Here is an 18,946-nt window from a genome sequence, read left to right on the forward strand (position 1 = left end):
TTTGTTTAAATATATCTTTATTGATTTCAGAGAGAGGAAAGGAGAGGGGGGGAGAGAGAGAGAGAGAGAGAAACATCAATGATGAGAGTCATTGATCGGCCGCCTCCTGCACGCCCCCCCCCCGGGATCCAGCCGGCAACCCCAGCATGTGCCCTGACCGGGAATCGAACCGGATCACCTGGATCCTAGGTCGGCGCTCAACCGCTGAGCCAGGCCCCGCTCAACCGCTGAGCCAGGCCCCGCCGGGCAACATTTACATGTTTTAAGACACTGGGCAGTGGTTTTGCTGAATGTCCCTTAATTTGAGTTTGTTTCCTCATGAAGAGAGACGAAATACACACTTCTGGCAAGAATAATGACCATCGCGGCCTCCGTGCATCGCTCCGGGGGCACATGGCGTCTCTGACGTGACGGTGCCCTTTCCCTTTAGTAAGTCACCTGCCGGTGATACATTTAAACCGCATGAATACCCTCAACCATCCTGCATCCACTGATCATTTTGCCTGAGTCAATTACTGGTGGTTCCAAAGTGGTGATTTTCTATTTCTATAATTTCTCCTACATTTATTAGTTGGTATTCTCGAAAGAAGAGATTTCCCTCGTCCGCCCGTCTCCCTCTGAATTATAATCCACCGACCGCTGCCTATTGATCTTCAATACGTGATGTCACCAACCCCCCGCGGGGCCCATGTTTTCTCACCCTTAAAGTGAGATAACCTATGGGTCACATTCTTGAACTTTAGTCAGTCGGAGACTTTCCCATAAAAACCTGCAAGGCACCCGCCAGAGAATGAAACGGCCTGGGGCTGACCTGCCGAGCCCGAGCATCCGCGGGCATTCGAGTACCGAGCGTCCTCCGCCGGCCTCCCCAGCGGCCCCTCCCACGGCAACAGTAACTAGTAACCTCCGGGCGTTCTCGCGAGAGCGAACCCTCCGGGGACAAAGGTGCGATCCCGCCAGGCTTCTCCCGCCTCGCGCCGACCTCCGCCCAGGCCACCTGCGCGCTGGGCCCCGCCGCGCACGCGCGCACACATACCCAGACAGTTGGTGGTGTTGGTTCGCCCCAGCTGTTCCCCTCGGCACGCAGCTCCGCGGCGCGCGACCCCGGTGTGACACCACGGCGCATACGCGGCGCGGGGGGAGGCAGGGGCGCGCAGGCGCCGCGGGGGGACTAAGGCCGCGCAGGCGCGGACGGCGTTGGTTGAAGAAGACCTTCAGCGTTGCCCTGGCGGAGCAGAGACCTGCTCTCTAGGTGGAGGTGAGGGGAGCGGAGACCGCGGGCTGGGCCGGCAGTGAGGGGGCGGTGGGTCGTCACCAAGCAGGGGACCCGACGGGAGGGGGCCTAACGGAGGGCTCGGGAGGGGAGAGCAGCCTAACGGGGCGCGGGCGGGCCGGGCCGCGGAGGGCAGAAGGGGACCTTGCTCCCCTGGCCGCCTCAGGTGATGGAGCCGCTGCGCCGGCGGGGGCGGGAGCGCCGAGCCGCGACCTTCCCTCCGCCTGGTGTGCCCGGGGGACTTTGTTTCCAGGCGTCCAGCCAGAAAGGAGGTTGGTTTCTAGGGAAGTTGGGTCCTCGAACCCCAAACCCAGTACCTGCCCCCAGCTGCCTTTCGGAAATTGTCCAGCATCGGGGAGCCCTTCCATTCCTTACTGCCGAAGGGAGGATGCTATATGTGCAACTTAAAAAGGAGAAACGAGGGACAAACAGGCTCTTTACTGACTCTGTAGTTACTGTGTGAAGCAGTATCACCTAGTTAACGCCCTCTCCTTCCCCGTCTGCGTCTCCTGCAACCTCGGTACGTTGTACGTGCCTACGAACAACAAGTGCATGTTGTAGCGCTAATAGAAATATGTGATGATCGCTTTCGATAGGCTTCGTTGCTCTTGAGTAACGTGAAGTCCCTGTGTCTTCTCGATTTTTGCTTGATCATACCAGTCATGCATTTCCCAGCAGAATCATGGGCCTGAAATAAGTAAGCTTGAACGAGGCAGAATTGAGATCTGTTAGTAAACTTTTGCAAAGTGTCCGGCAGTGGTTTTGAAAAAGAAGGCAGAATGCTAAAAGATTGTGATAAGTCCCTAGATGGCTGTCTTTAAACATTTAGGTGCACCTTTTCTTGTGTCAGTAGGTGAAAAACCAGACTGGAAAGGCTTAACATTTCTATTTGAATGTATAGAGTGCCTGCTTTTCTGTACTTTCCAAATTACAGTCGTCTGGCAAAATTTCAACAGTTACCAGCATCAGTTGTGATCATACAAAATAATACCAGATTGCAGTTGGCAATGTGTAAAATGTATAGAATCGATCATTTGAATACAAAGAACTGAATTGTAAAATAATTGCCCTGAAGTGAACTCTGAAATCCTGTGGCTTAGAAAAGAAGTTTTATTATGGTATGAGTCAGTACATTTATCCTGACCCTTTTATCTTTACTATACTCTTTCCTCGTAGCTTTGTGTGCATGTTTCCTTAACATGTAATGTCTGTCATATTTGACAGGTTTAGGTTAAGGAACAAATTTTTAATAATTCACAGTTAAGAAGTGCATTATAAGTGTATATTATGTTCAGGTATGATGGCATAGGCAGAAATTTAGCAGAAGGCCATATTAAGACCTAGGCTAAATATGAATAAATATTAGTTTGAATGTGTAGTTATAGTAATTGCAAGGGCTAGCCGGTGCTCTGGAATTTTCTGGTATAGTATTGGGCTATGGGGCTGCTTCAGGTGGTTCTAAAATTGGCTACATGTAACTTTTGAGACTGCTGCAGATTTCCCTTTACACAAAGAGAGCAAAAGAATAGTATGTTCAGCAGTGTTAATAGAACTGAGAATTTCGATGTGAGAGTCATATTGGCAGTAGAAAAGCTGGGTGAATATTAAATAGGCAAGATGAAAAGTCAAGACACCTTGGGATTTTGAAGGCGTGAACTTTAGAGTGTACACCAATTTTTGGTAAGCACAGTACTGCAGGTAGAATTTTTCCTATTTCCAGTTAATGGGTAAGATCATAGCACTTTAAGAAGAGCTTTGAAAGAGGGCATATTCTGGATGATTACATTTCAATTAGTATGATAATTTTTATTTTAAGAACTGAATTTCAGAGTGGCAAAAATGTTAACCCAGAAGGTTTTTAGTGCATCTGTTTAAACTTATGTTCCTTAACAAATTTACCTTGTCACTTTATACAGACAGCTCTTTAGCTTTATAAGAGCCTGAGAAATGTTTTACTAATGTAAATTTTCCTTTTTTAAAAGTAAAAAGCTAAATTAACACATTTCTCCTTCAGCCTGTAAGAAATTTCTTTTCTTGCCCGGCCGGGCGTGGCTGAGCGGTTGAGCATTGACCTGGGATCCAGGCGATCAGGGTTCGATTCCCGGTCAGGGCACATGCCCAGGTTGCGGGTTCGATCAATGACTCTCTCATCATTGATGTTTCTATCTCTCTCTCTCCCTCTTCTTTCCTCTCTCTGAAATCAATAAAGATATATTAAAAAAAAAAAGGAAGAAATTTCTTTCAAATGCAATTAGAAGATGACCTCTGACTCTCCTGAAAAAACCCTTTTATTCTCCCGTCTTTTTAAAGGAGCAGGATGCCTTCTCAGCTTTGCTTGCATTAGGGTATAAGCATTAATGATGGAAAGGAAGAGAAAACTGTATACCTCTTTTCATAGCACTAAACAGTAGAATGACTAAGGGGGAATAAATACTAAATGGTTATTTTCATTCCATTGTCCCCATTTTTTTTTTTTTAATAAGATAATGTGTAACACACCAACTTACTGTGACCTGGGAAAGGCTGCCAAGGATGTCTTCAACAAAGGATATGGTAAGTATGCTATTGTAAATTTTTGATTTGGGGTAAGGGTTAGTATTGAATGCTTATACTGTGCTAATAAAATGAGGTTAAGTCAACATTAATGTGTCCCACAAGATTCAAGGGGATAACTATTAACAGGTTATTAGACTTCATTCTTTAGAAGAGTCCCAGAGCTATTAAAAACAATTGTGTTTTTATATGTATATATGTGTGTGTGTATACACATACCCACACCCACACCCACACATAGTTAATGTTATCTGTAAGACCAAATAATATAAATCTAAAATATGTATGCCTTCTCTGGCTAGCCCTGGGTACAGTTACAGTAGGGGGTACATTTTTCCTTCTCCAAATAATAGCAGTATTTTTGTGAGAATGAAGACACAACTTTTGACGTCTTTGTAGTAACATGTATTCTTTGACCCAAATAGACATTTATTTTTAGTTTTTAAAGTTTAGTCTTTCAACTTTTAATTTTTTGTGTTGTACACATTTGATTTTTTTATTAACTAGTAATGTTAATTGTGAATATTTTAAGCTTGTATATATATCTGCATAGCATTTTCTAATCATTTTGGTTCTCAGAATAGTACATATTCCTTTCACTTATTCATTCTTTAATTTATAGTTTTAAAATATGTCTGTCTTATTTTGAGGGGTTTAAAAATTATGCTTAAGTTATTTTGTTCATTGTAATTCAGTTTCTTGTGGAACTCTCACTTAAGGAGAATACTATGTATTTTCCATATGGACGGTACTATCGATTATTTTCATAATTTCTAAGTTGCAAAAACTGGAGTGAATATCACATTTTGTACATTACTGTATTTTTGTGTGTGTGTCTAGGGTTTGGCATGGTCAAAATAGATCTGAGAACCAAGTCATGTAGTGGAGTGGTAAGTACTTCCTATATTTCCAGTAGATGTAACCTGATTAACTGAAAGGAACCTGTTTAAAAATCAGTGTTTAGTCTGGTTATGTGAAGCAGCATATTTTTGGCTCTGTGCTCTCTTCCTGACAGCTTTGTTCCACACTCAGATTTCAGTGAGAATCCTCACTCAGCCCATAGGCAATCAGGTTGAGTTTTGTTTTTGTCATAGACTATTCTTAGTCTTACTCTCAGACGATACAGTGTATGTATATATATATTTTGACCCATGCCATATCATTATACCTTCATGAATATGGGCATTGAAAACTTTAATTGTATTGGGTTCATGCAAGTTTTATCGCCCTTTTACAAGAATAAATTAATTTTAGTTTGTGTCCCTTCATGATTAATTGAAGCAAATGTAGAAATAAAATGCACGTTAGAAATTAGTTTACAGTTTTTATTGACATTCACAAAGTCTTTTTTACTGGACGTTAAAAATATAGTAAAAAGATATATATGCATATTTTCAAAGCATCATTAACCAGAGCTTTTATTCAGTAAGTCTCAGCAACTAGATTACCTTTGCATTCTCCTCATTCTATGATTTCTCCTTACTGGCTGCATCTTTTTTGGTATTACTTAAACCAATGGAAATTTTATTTCTAGATATAATGATTTAATTAGAAGGGCAAGAGGTACTGTATGTGGAATTCTTATGATACTTTGTCTCATATTTGGTATAATCCTGGCTTATCACTGTCATTCTTTCCCTAGGTTTTCTAAGTGGTGAATAAATATATATGCAACTATCCTACTAGGCTGGGCATATTGTATATGGTTCTGTTAAAATAGAAATATACTCATTTTGAGTAGGGTTTCAGAATTTGCTCAAGTTAGGTTTGTGTTGCAAAAACCATCAACTGAAATTTTATCTCCCTTTCATGCTGCTGTGGTGTGGGAATATTCGTTCAGATGGTAAGAAAAATAGAGCATGTTTGTGTGCTTGTTTTTATGGCTGCTTTTGGTCTCTGGTACTGATTCATGATAAATTTCATCCATTGCTCCAAATGTCTTAGATTGCATCTTGATATTTTTATCATATACCATCTAACAGCAACATTTTAAGATTGTTTTGTTGCTTTCTAGCATTTAACGTAGAGCTGTAGATGTTACGTGCATGTTATAAATGTATTTTGCACTGTTTGATCTAATTATGAAATCAGACAAAAACAAGCAGTTATGATGCTGGAACTAAGAAAAATACTAGCCTTCTGAGATTCATATCTGGTATTTTAGACTTTTGACAAAGCTTCAAACTAAGAAATGATAAGGAAGAGAGGTAGACTACTCTTTAACCTTAATTTTGAACACCAAAACTAAGGTGTATATTTATTATACTTTCAAGTTTATGAAAGGTAATGTAAAAAATAAAACACTGGGTAGTTGGATCTACTGAAAGAAAGTGCTGGTCAAATTAAATAATTGTGTAAACTGTTAAACATGACTAGCTTTTTATCAGTTTTTACTAAGGCCTTGCCCTAAATGTGCAGCGTGATGTTCTCTTTGAAAACTTTCTGTGTGCTGTTGATAAACAGATCAGAGTTTCCCGGTTGTTTCATCAGCCTAGAACCAGAGTTAGGGAGCAGGGTATTTGAAAAAGAGAGGATTCATGTTGCAGGCAGTGAAATATAACTGGTCAGGGTCGGTAGCATTTCAGAAATGTTCTTTAAAAACAGGGCCAATCAGAATGTTTTCTTCTTGACAGTTCATAGATTGTCGGTGACAGGTGTTGACTGTTTGCTTCCCCTAGAAGGATATCTATTTCTAATTGCTTATTGTCATATGACTGAAATGACACTTAAGTAGGGAGGAGGATCTATTTTAAGGACCTCATAGTAACTATTTGATAGAAAGCACTTTAAAAGGTAGACAAAGGGAGAAGGGAGAAAGAGGGATAAATTATAACACTGTATTTTGTTATTAAAAATGCACAGACATTTTCAAATATTAAAATTGTTTATGCTGAAAGTTTTATAGATAGTTTTGTGGACAAAAGTTTTCATAACAGTATGAATGTACTAAATGCCCCTGAATTGTACACTTAAAAATGGCTAAAATTGTAAATTTTATATTAAGTGTATTTTATCACAATAAAAATAAATTTTTAAAAAATGTGATGAGTTCTGACCCTATTAAAAGGGGAGGAGAGAGACTAGTGCTTCCACTGATTTGGGAATTTTAAGGACTTTAAAATTAACTAATAGTTTAAATGGTGATAGAAAACTGATAATCTTTTTCAGGGCATGGAAGTAAAATGTTTAAGATTGTATATTTTTGTCATTTTAGTAAAGCATTTATTTTCAGTTAAGACACTTCTAAAGGAGAGAATTTAAGATTTCCATTTAGTGAGAGTATTTGAAACAAGAAATATCAATAAGAGAGGTGCAGTAATGGAAATATCTAAAATTGGTTAAAATATTTAGAGATTAGAAAGAAAGGAGGAAAGCAGGCAATAAGTTGCTGTAGAGTAGGGCTGTGGTAAAATGTTAATTGTACAGGTGTCTGATGCATTGAACACTGCTTTCTGAAATGATTTTTTTCTTTTGATGACTTCCCCTTAGAGTAATTATTTTTTACTGTTTAGGAATTTTCTACTTCTGGTCATGCTTATACTGACTCAGGGAAAGCATCAGGCAACCTAGAGACCAAATATAAGGTCTGTAACTATGGACTTACCTTCACCCAAAAATGGAACACAGACAATACTCTTGGGACAGAAATCTCTTGGGAGAATAAGGTAAGAGAAAGCATTATAAGTTATTTGTATGTTAAATTTATCTTGCAGATAAGATGACAAACAAGCCCCAAATATAATCTGAACAAACTCCTTTAGCGTGTTCAATAGCCATATTTTTTCCTCTGTATTTGGCCTTCTTTAGTATGTCTTATGTTTATAGAAAGTAGGGCTTTGTTTGTGAGTACATAATTATCACTCTACATCTTTATTCTCAAGTTTTATACTTATTCTGTTACACATCTGAGCCTCTCCTGGGTAGACCAAACTGTTTTCAGTGACTTAGTTTTAATTTTGTTTTGTAATGGTTGCAAAATTGGCTTCACAGAAAAATGTTTCTAAAAATTCTATAATGTTTCAAAGAGAAAAATCTATCAGATATTTGTCAAGGGCCAGCTGTGTACGGGCCACTATTTTTTAAAGTTTGTCTATATGCACATTACCATATAAAGGCAATAAAGTACTAAAGTACTTAAGTTGAATAAAGTACTCAAGTTGGCTTGTTAAATATCAGGTTGTATTATTGCAATAATTTCAAGAGAGTATCAATATTATTTTGTTGTATTGGAATTTTGTTGTTTTTTTACTTTGATTTATGTTACTGGCTGGAAGAGAATTTGACTTTTATATTTTAACCTGTTTTTTTGGTGAGAGAATCATGATGAAGCTGGGGTGAGGGGAGAGGAGGGGTAAAGGGACAAAGAGGGATAAAGAGGTAATTTATTAAATAATTTAATATTTGTCTCTCTTTAATCACTTTTGTTTTTTTGTTAGAGAAGAAGTTAGAAAATACTTTAGAATTGGTTTCTTGAGTCAAAATAAGAATTGAAAGTTAGTAATTATTAATTTTAAATCTTTATTTTTCAGTTGGCTGAAGGGTTGAAACTGACTCTTGATACCATATTTGTACCGAACACAGGGTAATTATCCAAAACCTATTTTCTGAAATGCTTTTTAGCTTGTAGGGATAGAGGGGTTTAGAGTAGGGAGTTGCAATAAAAAGCTTTGATGCAGAAGAGTTTAGGAGGTTGCTGTTAGGAATATTAGAGACCATGTGTATGCAGTAAAGAGAAAGGAAGACTCCCTTGAGGCAGGGTAAAATTTTTATTTGAAAATTGAACAGATAAAAATATCAATCTAGTCCAAAGAGGCACATAGTAGAAAGAGTTTAGGAACTAGAAGGGTTTGACATTAGATATTTCATAAGCGATTCTAAAGATTCATGAATGTGGTATTTTGCTGAGAATTTCTTAAGAATACAGTGTAATCTCCTGGCTGTAGAACATTATAACTAATAGTTCTGCTATTGACTTGCTTTCTTACCCTTTATAAATCCTCCTAACTTCTTGGCTTCAGTTTCTTCATCTAAAAATGGGAACTGTTGTTCCCTATCTGCCTATCATGGGCCAACACTATCAAAAGGGCAAAGGTGCTAGGTAAAGGCAGAGTGGCATTTCTTAGTTGTAACAACAGGTGTGTCTTTCCAGCCACACCCTTCAGTTATCTTCAGGACACATATTCTCTTAAGAGGCCTGATTGGAATAGAAAAAGATATTAAGAACTAATCTCAGCATTGTCCTTTAAAAATGCACACCTCTCTTCCATCTCTAAAATTGTCTATGGAGAAAACACTGACCCTAAGGAAAATAAATATGCTTACCAAAGTACTGTGCCCTTTAAGAAAAAAGTGCACTTCTTTCCATGATAGGTTAATAATTTAGAAGTGAAGTGTTGTTACCTTTTATAGCATTTGAGCATTAGGAAATATTTAAAGAAATTTGGCTTCTTGTACATTTATATATATATTTAAATTATTAATTTGGTACTGAAATAACCTTATTCCTTTTTATACTTTTGTTCATGCCTTCAAGAAATTACGAAATAACCCATCATTTGAACTTATAGTGAGGAATAAGTAAAAATATTACGTACATTTCTAATATTAACAAAATTATATTTTTAGAGCTAAGTCATTTGAAACATTTTTGCCAAATGTGTGCTATCTACGGGGGGGGGGGCAAGAAGGGGGGTCGCTTACTTTAAAGATTCCTGGACAGTAGTAGAAACTCTTGTTGTTTACATGTGTTGTGTTTGTTTTTCACAGAAAGAAGAGTGGGAAATTGAAGGCCTCCTATAAACGGGATTGTTTCAGTCTTGGCAGTAATGTTGATATAGATTTTGCTGGCCCAACCATCTATGGCTGGGCTGTGTTAGCCTTTGAAGGTTGGCTTGCTGGCTATCAGATGAGTTTTGACACAGCCAAATCCAAGCTGTCACAGAATAATTTTGCCCTGGGTTACAAGGCTGCAGACTTCCAGCTGCACACTCACGTGTGAGTGTTTGTAATTTATTTCTCCTTTAGCACTAGTACAGTCACACAAAAAGTTGGTAACCATTAGCATGTTGAGAAGGTTAGAAGTGATGGTACTTGCATTTAATATTCCTTGGTGGACATCAACCTCGCTGCACTGTTTTCATAGTCAGGAAAACATTGCCAGAGGTTAGTGCACTTGGTGCATTGTGCTTTGCTGCTGGTAGTTTCTCACCTCTCGGTCTGTACCCCAAACTTGATGAAGCTCTAGAATCTGTAGAAGCAGCATTGGGATGGAGAGAGCCCAGGACATAGGTCATCTCCTGATACAAGGGATCCTTTGGAGATGTTCCAGCTTCCTCGGTACCCTACTCAGCTTGGCAGTATCCTGAAACAGGTCTGTTTGGATCATAAAGAACCACCACCTAATTAATCTAAGCATCCTGGAGCATCCCCAGTGATTCTCTGGAGGTTTTCAGATACCCTTTGTCAGGAGTAGCAGATCCTCAAAGCAATTCTGCATTCAGTTGTGTAGACCGCACCCCACTGGTGAAGTGAATTTGAACTTTTAAATTGTATTTTATGTCTTGGGCTACTGGCCACTGCTACTATACCAGAAAGAGAAAGAGGATGAACTATGTGTTTTTGAAGTGTTGCTGTCCACTAGACATTTTAACTCACTCATGATGACTAAAATAAAGTCAAGCAATGGTATAGACAGTGTCATTAAAATTGAGGAAACAGTATTAGGAAAAACATTAAAATTCAGGAACTAACTTCTGGGATGCTTGAAGCATTTTAGGTACTTTTCTGGAGCAGTGCACTTAGGTATTGTAGGGAGGGTGCTTTCTAACTCTAGGATTCTGTTTTAAATGAAATCCAGAATTGGCTTTATTCCTATACTTATACCACTGTATATATTTTGTGTGGAATCTTTGTTGAACTCAACTCTGAAGTTTATATTCACCTGAGGTGTCTGCCTTTGTGCATGATTTAATTGTGACTAAGAAATTTACATCATGTGAAGGAGCCAAATAAATGAATCAGGTGTTAACTACATTTTAATTTAGTTCCTTGTTTTGTTTGGTAATCATTTGTGTTAGAAGTTTGCTGAAATCTGTAGTTGCTAAGTGAGATCCTTGTTTAGATAGTCTTGAAATTTATTCCATATCATAACAGTGGTACAAACTAGATATTTATGACTTTTTCTTATACCATGCAAACAGGAATGATGGCACTGAATTTGGAGGGTCTATCTACCAGAAGGTTAATGAGAAGATTGAAACATCAATAAACCTTGCTTGGACAGCTGGCAGTAACAACACCCGTTTTGGCATCGCTGCTAAATACAAGTTGGATTGTAGAACTTCTCTATCTGTAAGAATGTGCTACCAAATTGTGTTTGCTCTTAGGGTTTCATCTAAGTTATTAATGAAAGTTGTGATATGGTTGTAGTTTCCTTGTTCTTTATTAACTTTAATGAGCTGTTTATTGTGTAGTAAAAAGAGGATTATACCTGAAGTCAGGAAATTGGGTTTTAGTCTTAGTTCCTCCTGTTTTTGGCTGTTGTTTGACCTTCTCAAGTCATTTTCTCTCTTTGGCCTCTACCTATAAATTTATGGGATTTAATTACTATTCCTGTTGGTATTAGTAATTCTTATTAATATTAACACTAATTGAGCTCTTAAATTTCAGGTACTGTGCTAAGGGTTTTACATGTATTATCTCATTTAATCCCCACAACTATAGGTGCGAGTAGTATCCTTATCCGTGTTTTACAGATGAGGGAACTGAGGCTTAGAGAGGTCAGGTAACTTGTCCAGGGTCACACAATTAGTGGCATTGCCAAGATTTGAACCAGATCTGTCTCACCAGAGTTCATGCTCTAACCAGAGGTTGTAAACTGGTATCTCAAAGAATTCAGTACACAGGGGTATTTGCTTGAGGCCTTTAACCATGCATTCTTAGGTCCTCGCTGTTGCTACCAGTTCTCTTAACTTTGTAAAACATTTATCTTTTTATTTATTTACTTCTCAGTTTCAGGCATTCTAGATTGACCCTAAGGTGCTTTAGCTTTGGAAATGTGATGCATAAAGTGGTGGTCATACTGGACTTACATATTACGAAATTGATTGTTTCCTTGTTTCTATTTCATCTCCTAATCTTAGGCTAAAGTAAATAATGCCAGCCTGATTGGACTGGGTTACACTCAGGCTCTTCGACCAGGTAAGTAAAGGAATTAGTAACAATGGGGTTGGGGTAGAAGGTGATAGATGAAAAATGAAAATAACCTGCACAACAACCTAGAATCACTGTAGGCTGATTCAGACCATTTTGTAGCATTTGCTTGTTCATACAAAGTGAAAGAGATCAAGTACTCTTGTTTTAAAAAATTCTGTGTATTTCTAACTATAACTTGGTCACTCTGGATTGTGAATTTGGTTCATCACTTATTATTCTTAACCCTGGACTCCAGATAAAGTTCGCTATGATTATGCTTTACTCATTACAGATCAGATGACTATGGATAACCCTGTGTTGGGTTTAGTAATAGCTGTATGCTTGTGCCTCTTATACTCAGCTGTAATCCATGCCATTGACTCCACCCATTCTTTCTAGAAAATGCAGATCTGATTGTAAGACTTGCCATAAGTGATTGTGCTGTTTTCTTCTTTCTAGGAGTCAAACTGACCCTTTCAGCTTTAATCGATGGAAAGAACTTCAATGCAGGAGGTCACAAGGTTGGGTTGGGATTTGAACTAGAAGCTTAATGCAGTTTTGAATAAAGCATCACATTTCTCCCTGGAGGTGAAGAGATATGAACCCACTATGTTTTGGCCTTAAAATTCTTCTCTGAAATTTCAAAAGTGTGAACTTTTTATTGTTCCAAAGAATGGTAATCCTCCCCACACTGAAGTCTAGAGATGGCAAGTGCATCCTAAGGGAGGTGCTTGGAGGCATGCCTGGAAGTTGTCGTGTGTGTGCCACATTTCAGTTCAGTTCCGCAGTATTATTTTAAATGTATTCCTCAGCGACAGTGTAGTGTCGTGTTATAAAGAAAATGGCCCGACCCTCTGGTTTGTACATCACGTCCTGCATGTCCCACACCACTTTTCCATGGCCTTTTAATATATTGGTCTTTGTGCTGTAGTGGAATCTTTGGTTTTGCATCAGAGTAAAATAAAATAAACCCATCACATTTTAAAATAATCACTCATCTGACTTGCTAGTGGTGGTTTTCTTATATTTGGTGTGATTTGCTTTGAAAAATACTCTCATAGGTCGGGCTTATGCCCAAAGTGGTATGCCTGAAATATCCTTGCTGTTGCTTGTCCTTTCCACTTCAGTGTACCTCACTCTTACTGCTACTCTGTACTAGGGCCGAGGAGTGAAACAGTGAATTTTGTTCTGCGGGCAGAAGCACATCCATTGAGGTACTGGCTTCTTTTAGCAGTGTGAGCAGTATCAGATTGGTAGTTTTGAGAAAGAGCGAGGGTGTGACTGATCAAGACCAGCAAAGGAAAGAGTACAGTTGCGGGGGAAGTACTGTGGAGAAGAAAGTGTGGTAGAAGGAGGCCAAAGCTGGAGGCGGGCACATATGTGGCTCCTTCCAGGCCTGAGGAAAATGTTTTTGATTATTAGGTTTAAAAAATAATAAAGAATGGAAGTACCAGTTTAAAAAAAAAAAAAAGAGTAGACTATGATCATGGCTTACTGGTATGTCGTCTTTCTTTCTAAAAGTAGACCTCCTTTTGAAAAAAAAAATTTAAAACATAGACTCTATGCTGGTTGCAACAAATTCAGTCAGTTCCGATGTAAATAAAAGTGAGAATTGCCATTCCTCTCTCCAGACCCTTTTTCTTTTACTACCGCTAACAGTTTGATATCTATCCTTGCAGATATTTTTCAGTGTCTTCAGAGATTATATGTATAACAAAATTTAAATGTACATTTTGTTTTATAGTATACTTTTAAATTTAACATATAGAGTCCTTTTGTTTGTACATATAGATCTGCCTCATGTTTTTTTATTTTATACGTTAGTATAAATGTGACATTATTTAACTGTTCCTTATTTTGTCGTGTTGTTTTTTGCTTTACAAACTGCTGCATGGAGTTATCTTTGTCCATTTATTTTTGACCACTTCTGTGAATATTTCCACAGCAGCACTGCCCAGTAGAACTTTCTGTGATGATGAAAACAGTCCATGTCTTCCCTGCCCCATGTGGTGGTCACTGGGTACACGTGGCTGTTGAGCACTTGAAATGTAACTAGGTTGGTGGAAGAACTCAGTTTTTAATTGTTTCATTTTAATTTCAGTTTAGCCACATGTGGCTGTTGCATTAGTGCAGTTCTGTAGGATAGGTTTCTAGAAGTGAGGCTACTGAGTCACAGGGCATGTACATTTGATAACTAGTACAAAATTGCCCTTCAGACATTTTGTACCAATTAGTATTTCCACCAATGGTCAATAAGAGGGCCCATTGCCCCACATCCTCAGTAACATTGAATATTATCAAACTTTAAAATTTTTACCAGTTCTAAAGGTGAAAAATGGGAGCTTGTTTTAACTTTAATTTCCCTAATTGCCAGTGAGAGGGAGCTGTTCTCATATGGTCACTGATCATTTCTAATTCTCTGATTTGCCTGTTCAGATTCCTTGCTCAGTTTTCCAAATGAGTCATCTTAAAAACAACTAGACACAGTTGCTTTTTGAAAAATTTCAGTGCTGCAAGGATTCCCCCATACCACCATGAAAAATGATCTTTACTAGAACCCAAATTCCAACCGCCACTTCTGTCAGAAAATAGCTGTGATACCAACCACATGATATAATTTTATTTTTCTCACTGTTTTTGTGGGCTAAACCACCATTTTAGGAGATGAAGTATGACAGGAAAGGAAAAGGGAGTGAGGGAGGTATGCAACAAATTCATTCTCTTGTTGACACCTGCATTTAGTTAACTCTGTCTTACTGGATGAACTTTACATACAGTGTGAGAGTGGATGGGATGCTGAGGTGGGCTGATTGATGCTTCACATGGGGATTTCTTTATGGTCTTGAGCTGAGGTATGAACTGTGTGGGTCAGCAGCTAACTGCTGTGTTAGAGGAGTGTTGCTATGGGGCATTTCTCTTCTGTCTAGTGATGTTAAGGGTGGGGGTCATAAGGAAATACAAGGAAACACTGATGAGATGTACCTCTAATTAATTTGTAATGTATTTACCTGATGAAGTTAGTTGTATTTATGGCCTGAATTAAATGGGAAGAAAATAGATTTGCGTTTTTTTCCTTTCTGTGTTATCCCTTTAAAATTATTTGTTATTGCAGAGCTAAAGAGCCAGTTACTTTGTGTTGATACAGTAATCCATATATGAACACAGGTTTAAATTCAGCCTTTATTCAGTAGATTCATTGAATTCTATGACTGGCTAGTCTGTGTCCTGAGTACCCTCATGGTTGTGGAGGTCATTAGGTTGTAGCAGAAAGGAAAGCATATTTCTGGAGCTTGTGTGCCAGGCACTATGCTGGTTATCCTGCATAATCTATCTAATCCTCACGACGACTGCAGACACCAGGAGAGAAAGCCGTGAGGTATCCTAGGATGGAGCAGTTCCTTGTGGTTTCTTTCATAATGGAAATTCTCAAAAGCTCCTTTCTCTCCCTATAAAATGCACACAGTACCTATCCTCTTCTGCTCCCCCAGCTTTCTTCTCCTTATCCTCCTCATTCCCCTTCCCATGTCTCCCCAATTTAGCCTTATAACTTATAAATTTAGCCAATTTAAAAAAATTGATTCATTTAGGACACTGCTAGGATCCTCAGTCTTGCCTTTTGAGCCTTACTCAAGATAATTTAAATGGCCTTCACCATAACCTTATGAGCTTTTGTTCCTGGGAGCAGAGAACTAACGTTCTAGTATATGTGTATTTAATGCCAGTGGAGTCTTGACTCACTGAGTCCACCCCTCGGAACTTGCCTTAGGGAAATAATCAGAGATGCACAAAGATTTATGTTCAAGGTTTCTCATAGTAGAGGAAAATAGGTAGCCACCCATATGTGCAAAAAATAGGGAAATGGTTGAACAATGGAATGTATATTTAAGTGGAATATTCAGTCATTAAAAGTCATGTTTTTGAAGAGTAATAACCTTGAGGATTGCTCATAATATGTTAAATAGAAAAAGCAAAGTAAACTAATCTCAATTTTATGTTTTAAAATATGTGCAAATACTGGAGAAAATGTTCCAAAATACTAATATTATCTCAGGGAGGTGGAATCATAAGTAATTTTTATTTATATTTTACTATATTTTTCTGGCTTTCTAAAGTGAATTTCTTATTTCTGTCATTAGGGAAAACTCTTCTAATATTATTGTTTGAGAAAGGCCGAGGGCCCCTTGCGGCAGCACAGCAGGCAGTATTCTAATTGGTGGTGAGTGCACTTGCGGCTCCGCATGAGGTTTTTCTTAAATTTCGTAATAATAGATTAGAGTTCACACATCATATTTTAAATATTAATTACTGCAAGAGACCAGGAAGACGTCACAATGTGTTGCTAATCCATCGTTATACTCTGAGCATCGCTGCTGGAGGAACAGGACAATAAATGTCCCAAAGTTTCATTAAGTTACTAGACATCTGCCCTGGAAAGCTCGCTGCCAACTTGGCCAAGCCTCAGGTTCTAGAACCTTGGGCAGGAGGAGCCAAAGGCGTTTCTGGGACTGCTGTTTCCTACACATGAAGACCCTCCTTCCCTCTGAGACGGTAGCCTCTGATTGCACATGCTTTATGTCTTCTTTTAGTTCCCTCTGCTTGTTTCCCTTTAGAAATAAACCCCTTTTCTTCTTTTTCCCGCCACTTAAATGTTGGCATTTAGGTTCTATCCTCTATTCTTTAACTCTACACCTTCGTGATATGTTTGTATAAGGAACCTTTTCAAATTGCATGCCTGTCCTTAGATTCTGCTATGCCTCCAGGCCTTCTCAGAATCGAGGTGGTCTGAGAAGAGCACCATTCTTACTCAGATTTTAAACAAATTGTCAGTTAGGACAGCCTGTCAGTGCATAGAGGACAGAAGCTTCATCTTTACCTCTGAAGGCTCCTGGATACTCTTGCTCAGGATGAGTGACAGTGGTGGGCCCAGGCAGACCTCTCCTGCCCAGCTTGGTTGGTATGGAGGAAGGGAATTCTTGTGCTCTGAGGTCAGTCTCCCTCCCAAGAGGAAGAGAGGAGGAACTGACTCCAACATGCCTGGTTTATTCTTCCCAAATGTACCAATCACATGCACTCCTTTCCTCTTGTGGAGGGACTAAAGGGGTAGAGAGCAGCCAAAGTATGATGCTAAAGGTGGTCCAGTCACATTTAAGAATGGCTCATATGCCCTGGCCCGTGTGGCTCAGTTGAGTATCATCCCATGCACCAAGAGGTCACGGGTTCTATTCCCAGGTCAGGGCACATGCCCAGGTTGCAGGCTCGATCCCCAGTGCAGGAGGCAACCGATCAGTGTTTCTCATTGATGTTTCTCTCCCTCCCTCTCCCTTCCTCAAGAACGTGGCACAGTGTGTGTGTTTTAAGCCTTAGCCAATCCCTCCCTCCCTCCAGATATTTGGCTTGTTCACTTAGGAATTATATCCAATCCTTGAAGTTTGGTGAGTATGTGCTTCAACACGTCTTCCTGGTGATACTCATATATACCCATTCTGCTCAGTCTTTGAATACCACTACTCCTGTCTTCCTGGACAGCCACCTCCTAAAACTAACTACTCTCAAAGCTTATCTCCACCTAAGAAGGCTCTCCCGACCTCCAAACCTTTACTGCCAGCTTTCTGGTGGACACCTGTTTTCATATTCTGCAGGCATCTAATGTGCATCATTTCCCAATCTAAACCAATGCTTTTACTGTGCATTTTGCAGCGAAATCTCTGCTGCTTCTGTGAAAGCTTCCTGACCTCCGTAAGCTACTAAACAGCCCTTCCCTAGGGTTCCTCCCACTCTGTGGAAACATCCTCACAGTGGCAGCAATCATACTGTACTGCAATTTTGTTTACTATCTCCCCTCCTGCCTATCAACTTCTAGAGGACTATCTTTTGTCTTCCTACCTCTTGTGGCCAGGCTAGCACTTGGGACATGATAGGTACCCAGTGGATGTTTGCTGAGTGAATGGAAACAGCTGGCCATTAGGCAGGTGGGCCTGTTTGGCTTTCAAGTCATGGGAGTTTCTGCATACAGATTGAGGTTCTCCTTTGTCAGGTATTCATAGTTCCATGGGCCCATCAAAGAAGCACAGATAATTACTGGCATCCCAAGCAACTCTTTGAATTATGGTGTAATTAACAATCTGTGAGGTGACTTCACTGCTGTGATTTAAAAAGGTTCTGGGACAATAGTGTGGAGAAGGCCTGGGGGGGTGTATACCGGGTGGAGGGGGTCAATGGGGGGAAGGGGGACATCTGTAATACTTTCAACAATAAAGATAGATAATAAATAGGTTCTGGAAAGATGGTCATAATTGCAATTACACTTGACCCCACTGGGTGCCGCTGTTGCTGCCAATGGAAGATGGCCTGGCTGTGGGGTCCGTTCCTTCTGACTCCCTTCCCCAGCACCTACCTACTCATTATTGGAATCTCTACATTCAGGGTTTGGTTTAACCTCTAAATGTCAAGCCTTGGGGAAAGGCAAGGAAATTGTCCATCCTACTCTGGCCCAAATCCCTTTTGCTGTTTTGTTTTGTTCTCTAGCCAGGGGAGATGGAGAACATTGATCACCCTTGAGTCTGAAATTTCTCAAAATCAGATTTAATTCCTAATGTTTCCTTTATAAAAAACAATAAACCTCACCCTTTCATCCTTGGCTTCTTTCCAAGCTCTTAACTACCTATCAATGTTCCTTCTCCAAATCCTCCTCCCAGGCCTACAGCAGTCCTTTTTCTCGAGACTGCAGTGTGGACAGTCTGACAGCTGCTGCACAGGGAGAGACTGAGAGAAGGTCAGGAAGTCTGGGGCCTACTCTGGCCCTGTTACCATTTGGCTGCCTAATCTTTATCTCATTCCATGCCTTAGTTTCCCAGTACCTGGCCAGTTCCAGGTGTTTCAAAAAGGATGGTGGTGGGATGATGGCGAACAGGTGACTTTCCTGTTTTC

General features: G+C 39.6%; 2 protein-coding genes across 4 annotated transcripts in view; one reads left to right on the top strand and one right to left on the bottom strand.

Moving 5' to 3' along the window:
* The window catches only part of CCDC168 (coiled-coil domain containing 168), a 33,192-nt gene extending 32,057 nt beyond the window's left edge, over positions 1-1,135 (bottom strand). The window contains exon 1 of one of the 2 annotated variants that reach the window (XM_081128335.1): positions 1,037-1,135. The gene's annotated coding sequence lies outside the window, so the exon portion shown is untranslated. The remainder of the gene's footprint in view (positions 1-1,036) is intronic. The other variant, XM_081128336.1, reaches the window with a different exon arrangement.
* VDAC3 (voltage dependent anion channel 3) lies at positions 909-13,016 on the top strand. Of its 2 annotated transcripts, none has more exons than XM_081128337.1 (9): positions 909-1,258; positions 3,757-3,826; positions 4,667-4,716; positions 7,339-7,491; positions 8,356-8,408; positions 9,593-9,820; positions 11,026-11,176; positions 11,968-12,025; positions 12,479-13,016. In XM_081128337.1, exons 2-9 carry the CDS (start codon positions 3,760-3,762, stop codon positions 12,568-12,570), a joined length of 852 nt encoding a protein of 283 aa, XP_080984463.1. In that variant the 5' UTR covers positions 909-1,258; positions 3,757-3,759; the 3' UTR covers positions 12,571-13,016. The 2 variants fall into 2 exon arrangements, with proteins under 2 accessions (XP_080984463.1, XP_080984464.1); XM_081128338.1 differs by having other exon boundaries at positions 1,029-1,258; positions 11,968-12,029.
* The last annotated feature ends 5,930 nt before the right edge of the window (positions 13,017-18,946 follow it).

This window comes from Miniopterus schreibersii (genome assembly GCF_964146895.1).
Source record: "Miniopterus schreibersii genome assembly, chromosome: 2".
NCBI classification, from domain to species: domain Eukaryota; kingdom Metazoa; phylum Chordata; class Mammalia; order Chiroptera; family Miniopteridae; genus Miniopterus; species Miniopterus schreibersii.

Coding starts and splice junctions, on each gene's coding strand:
- VDAC3 (XM_081128337.1), top strand. CDS start 3,760: ATGTGTAACACACCAACTTACTGTGACCTGGGAAAGGCTGCCAAGGAT. Junction 3,827..4,666: donor TGTCTTCAACAAAGGATATG/GTAAGTATGCTA, acceptor GTGTGTGTCTAG/GGTTTGGCATGGTCAAAATA. Junction 12,026..12,478: donor CACTCAGGCTCTTCGACCAG/GTAAGTAAAGGA, acceptor TCTTCTTTCTAG/GAGTCAAACTGACCCTTTCA.